The 8,850-nt window shown below is 41.2% G+C and overlaps 1 protein-coding gene across 1 annotated transcript; it reads right to left on the bottom strand.

The window, feature by feature from the left end:
- Window positions 1–285: 285 nt before the first annotated feature.
- On the bottom strand, window positions 286–4,002 carry LOC147892647 (pentatricopeptide repeat-containing protein At3g09040, mitochondrial-like). Its single transcript, XM_087387275.1, has 2 exons — window positions 3,928–4,002; window positions 286–3,802 (listed from the first exon to the last, which is right to left on the bottom strand). Exon 2 carries the CDS (start codon window positions 3,439–3,441, stop codon window positions 541–543), a length of 2,901 nt encoding a protein of 966 aa, XP_087243401.1. The 5' UTR covers window positions 3,442–3,802; window positions 3,928–4,002; the 3' UTR covers window positions 286–540.
- Between the last annotated feature and the right edge of the window lie 4,848 nt (window positions 4,003–8,850).

Genomic DNA, 8,850 nt, shown 5'->3' with positions numbered 1-8,850 from the left:
TTGACATTGATGTAGCCAAACTGCAGTTGAAGATCCTCCCCCCAAGACTTTGATGCAAATTCTTGCCGAGACTATTGGTGGAGTTGCTTTGTGGCTTTCGGCCATCCTCCCACTTGCACCATCTCCATCATTATAGAGGCTCTACTACAGTTCGGTCCATATGATTTGGACTTTGGGCTGCACCTCGAATTGTTCACTTCATCTTAGCCTTTGCTTTGTTCCTCGCTTCGTTATTGGATTCTTTTTTGGGGGTTCAACATCCACATCAGACAACTTTTTATCACCAAGCAATGCATCCATGATGATGATCGTAGGTGAGAATGAGCAAGTGCATGTGGTCGATCCCATTCCATGGGATTATCGTAAAGACCTGTCCTAGGGAGCTACACCCGAGCAGTAGGTCCTATCATAGCAGGCCCAGCACCACCTACCAGATCATTAGCTCCAACATGCACAGGAGGAAAATATATTTGAGCTTTGCATGCTTTGGGAATGCCTCATGTCTCCCCCACCAAAAACGTATGCACAATATCAACAACTCTATGTTGGCTTCTTCCATGTCTGTTCTTGGACTCTCATTGCCTCAACTTTCTTCTGTTCTTTCTGAGCATGAACATCTGCATAAATGTTAGACATCAAAACATAAGCTGCAGCATTCTTTTCATCCAATTGCACTGCATGTTCAAAGGCCAGTCTTCCAAGCTCGACATTACCCCATTTTCGACAAGCTCCTAACACTGTAAGCCACACTACAATATTAGGATGGAAAGGCATCTTCTTCACCATTGTTATTGCCTCATCTAGTTGGCCTGCACGGCATAGGAGATCAAGCATGCCAATGTGGTGCTCAATAGTTGGAGTGATGCCATAGTCTTTGCTCATGGCCTCAAAGTACACCTGGCCCTTAGCCACTAAACCCGTGTGACTGCATGCAGCAATAACAATAGAGAATGTGACCGCATTTGGCTTTACCCCTTCTCCTCTCATAACCTCAAACATATGGAATACGATTTCGATTTGTCCTAGCTGGGCATGTCCTGCCATTAGTGCACCCCATGAAATGTTGTCTCGAACTGGAAGCTTGTCAAATGTTTCCCATGCTTCTGCAAGCGCAGCACATTGGGCGTACATATCCACCAAGGTGTTGCCAACAACGAAATGTCTTCCCATCCCCTTTCTGGCAATCTCAACATGTATTTCTCGGCCCTTGTATATGGCTCCTATGCTACCACAAGCTTTCAAGCTGCAGACAAACGTGACAGCATTAGGAGAGAGGCTTTCCAGTTCCATCTGTTCAAGACAGTTCAGTGCTTCCTGACCAAGCCCATGCTCCACATATCCTGCCATTAGTGCAGTCCATGAGACCTCATTTCGAACAGGCAGCTTCTCAAATGCTTCCCGTGCTTCTTCAAGTGAGCCACACTTGGCATACATATCCACCAAGGTACTGCCAACCAAAACATGTCTTTCCAGGCCCTTTCTCGCAATCTCGGCATGGAATACTCGGCCTTTGTCTATCGCTCCTAGGCTGCCACAAGCTTTAACGCTGCAAACAAATGTAACAGCATCTGGAGAGAGACCCTCCAGTTGCATCTGTTCAAGACAGCTTAGTGCCTGCTCACCAAACCCATGGTCAGCATATCCTGCCATAAGTGCAGTCCACGAGACCTCATCTCGAACTGGCAGCTTGTCAAATGCTTCCTGTGCTTCTGCAAGAGAGCCACATTTGGCATACATGTCCACCAAGGTGCTGCAAACAACAAGTTGTCTTTCTAGCCCCTTTTTGGCAATCTTGGCATGTATTTCTCGGCCCTTGTCTATGTCTCTTATGCTGCCACATGCTTTCAGACTGCAAACAAGTGTGTCAGCATTTAAAGGGATACCTTCCAGTTGCATCTGTTCAATACAGCTCAGCACATCCTCACCAAGCCCATACTCATCATATCCTTGCATTAGTGCAATCCACAAGCAGTCGTCTCGAACTGGCAGCTGTTCCAACACTTCCCATGCTTCTGCAAATGAACCAAATTTGGCATACATATCTACCAAGCTTTTGCCAACAACAAGAATTTTTTCCAGCCCCTTTCTGGCAATCTCGGAATGTATTTCTCGGCCCTTATCTATGGCTCCTATGCTGCCACAAGCTTTCAAGCTGCAACTAAATGTCACAACATTTGGGGAGAAATCCTCACGTTGCATCTGTTTGATACAATTCAGGGCATCCTCACCAAGCCCATGCTCACAGTATCCTGCGATCAGTGCATTCCAGGAAACATCATCTCTAACTGGCAGCTTGTCAAATGCTTCCCGTGCTTCTGCAAGCAAGCCACATTTAACATACATGTCTACCAAAGTGTTGCCAACAAAAACATGTCTTTCCAGCCCATTTCTCACAATCTCACCATGTATTTCTCGGCCCTTGTCTATGGCTCCTATGCTACCACAAGCTTTCAAGCTGCAAACAAATGTGACTGCATCTGGAGAGAAACCCTCCAATTGCATCTGTTCAAGACAGTACATTGCACGCTCAGCAAGCCCATGTTCAACATAGGCTACCATTAGTGCAGTCCACGAGACCTCATCTCGAGTTGGCAGCTTGTCAAACACTTCCCATGCTTCTGCAAGCGAGCCACATTTGGCATACATGTCCACCAAGGTGCTGCCAATAACAAGATGTTTATCCAGCCCCTTTCTGGCAATCTCAGCATGTATTTCTTGGCCCTTGTCTATGGCACCTATGCTGCCAGAAGCTTTCAAGCTGCAAACAAATGTAACAGAATTTGGAGAGAGACCCTCCACTTTCATTTGTTCAAGACAGTTCAGAGCTTCCTCACCAAGTCCATGTTCCACATATCCTGCCATTAGTGCATTCCACAAGACCTCATCTCGAACGGGCAGCTGGTTAAACGCTTCCCGTGCTTCTGCAAGTGAGCCACATTTGGCATACATATCCAGTAAGGTGCTGCCAACATAAAGCTCCCTTTCTAGCCCCTTTCTGGCAATCTGGGCATGTATCTCTCGGCCTCTTTCTGTATCTTTTACCCTAGCACAAGCCTTCAATATAGCCACAAAGGTATACTTGTCAGCATGTATAGAATCCTCTTGCATTTTCTGGTAGAGATTGAGGGCATGCAGTGGTTCCCCACAATTAACATAACCCCAGATGAGAGAATTCCAAGAATACACATTCCGATCAACCAACTTGTTGGAAACCTGCTGAGCATCGCACATGCTTCCAACTTGGACTAACATAGGAACGAGGTAGTTCCCAAGAGATCTATGATCTTCCAGCCCAATTCTGCACATGTAGGTATATAAGCGCTTGGTATACGCTACATTTTTCAATGTTCTGCACTTATGCAAGATGCATGTAAGGTTCTGAACTGAAGGCAGCTGGGACATTCGTTCTATAGACATGAGCTCCTCCTCAAAGGTGAGCATTTCGCAGCCACTCTTCTCGTGCAGTTCTTATGCTTTAAATGCACTCACCTTTAATCCATACATGAAGCCCACCTTGCCATCCTCCTCGACCAAGCTGCGGTCTGGGGCCTGACCAGTGGATGCTTTGTCCCTTTTCTCGAGCATGTCTTCAACCCGAGCGGGATCGTACCAACCATCTATCCATAGCGACTCCTTGATAATATTAAGCTTAAAATCTGGATAGCTCGGGTTCGGTGTTTACGAGAGGCTCGTCAGAGTAAACACTCTACAGCTTCACCTGTGCAAATCATTCAATTCAGACTCTTCACACACTTACTTTGCTCTCTCGATTGTCCCACCATTGGAAGGGATCCATGAAGTCCTGCGTCCACAAACGTTCGGTCCCTGAAGCGTTAACAGAAGGAAAACCAATTGCGAGAAGTGGGTGTCCTTTATCCCAAACAGGGTAATGTAACTGATTTACCCATGTAGTGATAGGTGCAGTACCTGAAAGTAAACGTATGTCCACCAAGGCTTTACTGAAGTCGAGGGAAGCCATTGGAGAGTTTGGCTTCCATCACTGATGCACATGTTATGATAGTAGTAATTCCAAAATAATAGTGAGAACTAAGACAGATAATGGACCAGACTTAGGAAGGACAATCATAAAGTATTGGGTTTAGAAAGCACAATCGTAAAGTATTCAACAATGTGTGTCCATCAATAAGGGTTCAGTGGGAGCCAGCATAGCTAGGCTGGAGGGCATACGATGATGAACACTATGGTATTGGGCACACACATAAAGCACGGGTGATTTGCCAAGTAAGGCATGGTCACTCGAAATGGCAAAAGATGTCCAAGGAAAGCCTAGAGGGCTTTGTAGAGGCGTGAGGGGGGGGGTACATTGCGGGGGTTGGTCAATTCTAAGCACTTATTATTCCTTTCCTACAATGGTCCTTTCATTGGTATAAGAGCACCTCAATCTTAGTTCTTCAATGTTGATCTCTTGAGATCCCCTCCTATAGTGATCCTTTCATTGACATCAAAGCACTAAGATCTTGCTTCTACGTTGCCAATCTCTTACTATCCTCTTCCATCAGCATGGAAGAAGTCTGCTCTACTATATCAATCCTGTCATTGGTATCAAAGCACTTTGATCTTGTTTCTATGCTTTGATCTCCTACACTTCAATCTTGCTTCTATGCTAGCAATCTCCTACAGATTCCCTTTCATTGCTATCCTCTTCCATAAGTGTGGGGTGACCCTCATTCTCTCTCCTACAACGGCCTTTTCATTAGTATAAGAGCACTTTGATCTCCTGCCATCCTCTTCCATCAGTGTGGGAGAGAGGCTTCTCATCAATTGCAACGAGATATGCAAAAGGGAATAAATTTATTGGGGCTCACCACTCATCTCCTATTGGTCACTCATCTCCTATTGGTCGTCTTATTTTGTGCATAGATCAATACTTGTCACTTTAGAATCTTATAGAGGCAATTTCAATTGATACAGGGCTTGGATAGAGTAAAAATGAAAATGTGGAGCTTAGATTCCTCTACATATGCTGAATGTATGTATGTGTTTTAGATTTATAGAGGCGTACTTAAGGAACCATTTCTCTGTTAGATGTATGGATGGGGTATAAAAAGCATCATGACTGCATTGGCTGATAATAAATTCTTTAAAAGTTGTAATATCAAGCTAACCAAAGATTGTATACGATTCAGCTTTTTGGGGGGGCTAATGCTGTGCCAAAGCCCACCTTAAGGCCCGTTATCAATCTCTATCTCGCTTGACTGAATGTGAAGTTTACATATGCCATTTCATAACCATCTAGTCTATAAACTAAGACTCCTTCTAGTGTCTAGATTGGCAACCCTCCTAAAATCCAATGCCCATCATGGATTCTCCTCATATGGGGACCTTACAATACCAGCAATCAAAATATGGGTAGGTAAGTTACATGAGATGTGGACATTTGAGGAAGCTTTAACAAGGAAGAGTTGCATGAGGATTGAATGATGAATGCATGAATGTTTGGATTGATTCTTTAAAACATGAGATTTATTAATTTTGCTAAAATTTTGCATGCATTCTCTTGAGGGAGTTTTGAGGATTGACTACTTTCTTTCAAACATTGCATGCATGATGGATAATAATTGATGTATCATATTTTGTGTTAATTTTTTCTAGGGTCTAGGGTTTAGGTAGAACTAAAAATTAGATACATATTATCTTACATATGATCAATTTGTTCATGAATCAAATCATCAAGCATTCTCTTTCATGAATCAAATCATTGCACCAAATATGTGGTTCATGTAAAGCCATGAAAGATAGTGGATGCCTAGATGTTTTATGATAGATGAACCTACATTTTGAGACAATTCATACACCAAAAATTAGATTATAACAAAACCTAAAGGTCAGACTAGTCATGTCATGAATTATCTATTGCACCTAAGCCTTGATTCATGATATAATAGGATTTTGTAGTTTTCAGGGTCTAGGGTTTAGTTAGAACATAGAGGTAGAAAAATATAAAATGATAATGGCATGAGTGTAGATGCTCACTCTGAGGCTTCCATTTTGGTACCATCGCTCTAATTGATCCTTGGATTAGTTGGGGCAAGAAAGGCATCATGATGGAAACATTATGCTATATTATGGTGTTTGTGCTCTTTTTATCCTTTAAAGCAATCATTGTGGCTATTCCTTTGTTTTTAATTAGGAGAAACAAGAAGCATTAGGTTAAGGATTCCATTGTGGCACTTTTTGCTTTGTCTAATCATTCTAGATTAGGTGGAGTAGAAGGTTCCATGATGGAGAGGCTATGGCAATGTGGCTCTTACTAGTATTTAGAATAGAGGGGTTGGATATTCATCATGGTTGTTGATAGGTTTCTTCACACAGGATGATAAATTACAACTTACATACATGAAATGAATTTGGAATTCTTAGGACATGAATCAAGAAATCAATTATTTGGCTACCATTTGGTATCCATACTAGAATTTTTTTTTAATAAAATGTGGGATATATTAAAGGCCTAGTCAGGCCTCAAAAAGAAAAGATCAATTACAAAATTGGGCCGACTACAAGGGCGGACACCCACGGCCTACGCTGATAGAGCCTGGAGATGCAACTGCTTAGACGAAGGAGCCAATGTTGAGGAGATAGTGACTAATCATTGGGGATTTCTCCCCTAACATCAGGCCGAGATCCCTAAGATTCTCCTTGACCATAGCTATTATGGTGGTATCCATACTAGATTAACCATTCTAGAGGATATTTGATTTTGTCCCATGTATGGTAGAGTGGTTATGCCATGAATTTAACAAGTGTCTCATTAAACATGCAATTCACTATAAATTATTAGGTAAAATTTGTAGCAAAAAGAATTGATTTCTTCAATGGACCATGGTCTTCCATTTTCAAAGGAGTTTATTTGGGCATGAATTTTTATGTGCCTTATGAAAATTTTGACATACAATAGTTATTCACAATATGATAGTTATTGATGCATGATAGCTATTGACATACAATGTAAAAGAGCTCACAATTCTAAGAGAAAAGAGATGCTCTACACACCCTCTATATTGTGTTCTCTCATAGACTAGGTTAAGCCCCAATGATCAAGTGGCATAAGAGCTCACAACCCCAAGGAAAAGGACATTCTTAAAGCCCTACATAGTGCACGCACTCAATACTCTATCCTCTTTCTTAGAATTGTGGCCAAGTTAACAATTACCATAGTTCATTGCTTGATAGCATATATACTATCTGTGTACTTTTTTCAAAGACCTCTACAATCTATTCACTCAATTCCCCACTCATTCTTTCCACACACTAGTTCCTAGTAGGATCACCAAATGTTGATGCTTATTTTCCCTCACCTCTTGGTCAATTGGTACACCCTTATCTTGGAGACTAGTGCAATGCAAAATGCTTGGTGCTAAGATGCCCTTGCTTGCACTCCAGCTATTGCTTGGAAAATGGCTTTATTCAGTGCTTAGATTTCTGAGTTTCTCACCAAAGAAACACTAAATGGGGGTTTGTGTTGTGTTGGCAAAATTATGCGAGGATAGGTGAAGAAGCAAGCATGCAAGCAACTATAACAAATGCAATGTGAAAACTCATATTTGCATTACAGAAAAGGGGCATCAACCAATACAAATATCTATAGCTTCAATACAACTTCATCCCTCGGCTGAAGATGGAACCCAACAAGACTCCTACTCTCATAACTCTATCACTTGTACACAAGATAGATGAGTGAGTAAGCATGCTCACTCTAACTTGGATTGACAATGTGGATAACTCCTAGCACTTGCTATGTCTATTAGGCAGTTATAACAACTAATTTCTTAAATTTTACTAAAAAATTTCTCCAAATTGTAGACACTAACTAGACCATCTACATGGCCTTCTGACACTTGGCCTAGCCCAACTTGTTGCTTGGTTACCACCTTGAAAATAGCCTGCACTTTTTGCATCATGGTCATTTTGTGGATACACTTGAAAAGCCCTACTGACCCCTTATGCAATCTTGTCTTGATATTGTCCCAATTCTTTAATCTAGATTATACCAAAGTATTTTTCATCTCTTGAAGTTCCAAACTTGCAAAATGAAAATGTTATTGACATCTATTTTTGAGGCATCAACCATATCATATATCTACTTTTTGACATCCAACAAAGTTGACAATTTGTTTTGCTACTAGTAGCATGTGATCTATCTATAAGGCACTATTTGTCTAGGCAAGGATGTCAAGTTGATCAAATAATTTGTGTTGCATTTCTTCTATCAACTATTTAATTAAAGCAAATGACTTTGATTCAATAATGACCTTGTAGGCCATCTTTGTAACCTATCTATGATGTTTTGATTGATGGGCATATGTTGTCTGAAGATACTTGGATTTGAATTTGCAATTATTGCAATTGGAGCTATTGCTCTATTTCATTCCTAATTACTTTAGTTGTGATTTCACTAAAGGAAATGAATTTGATTTGGTAGTTACCTTGTGGTCCATGTCTATGACCAACCTATAATGTTTTGATTGATGGTGGCCCTTACCAATAAGGATAGGAGATTGCTTTTCCTTACTAGTAAGGATGTCTCAGTAAACCCTCATCCCAAAAAGGATATTAGAAGGAACGTTCTTAAAAAGTGTTGTCTCAAGCTTCTTCACCTGGGCCTAGCATCACTAAATTTGAAATTGCTAGTATCGGAGGAGTTGTTCTATTTCCTTCCTATGTATTTCAATCCTTTATTTTTTGTTTAGATGCTACTGTACAAAACAATGCGGTCTGGAAAAGGCATTTGTAGTGTTGATGAAAGTTACTTCTTTAAATGTAGAGCTTGAACTCTTCATTAAAAGTGATGGTGGACTATTAATCTTTGCAAAACTGGGAGAATGTATAGAA

This window comes from Dipteris shenzhenensis, chromosome 16, assembly GCF_047967505.1.
Source record: "Dipteris shenzhenensis isolate YYH24624 ecotype China chromosome 16, Dip_SZ_1.0, whole genome shotgun sequence".
Taxonomy (NCBI): domain Eukaryota; kingdom Viridiplantae; phylum Streptophyta; class Polypodiopsida; order Gleicheniales; family Dipteridaceae; genus Dipteris; species Dipteris shenzhenensis.
This window is presented reverse-complemented; position numbering and strand designations above follow the sequence as displayed.

Excerpts from the sequence above, each read along its gene's own strand:
- LOC147892647 (XM_087387275.1), bottom strand. The coding sequence starts at position 3,441 with ATGCTCACCTTTGAGGAGGAGCTCATGTCTATAGAACGAATGTCCCAG.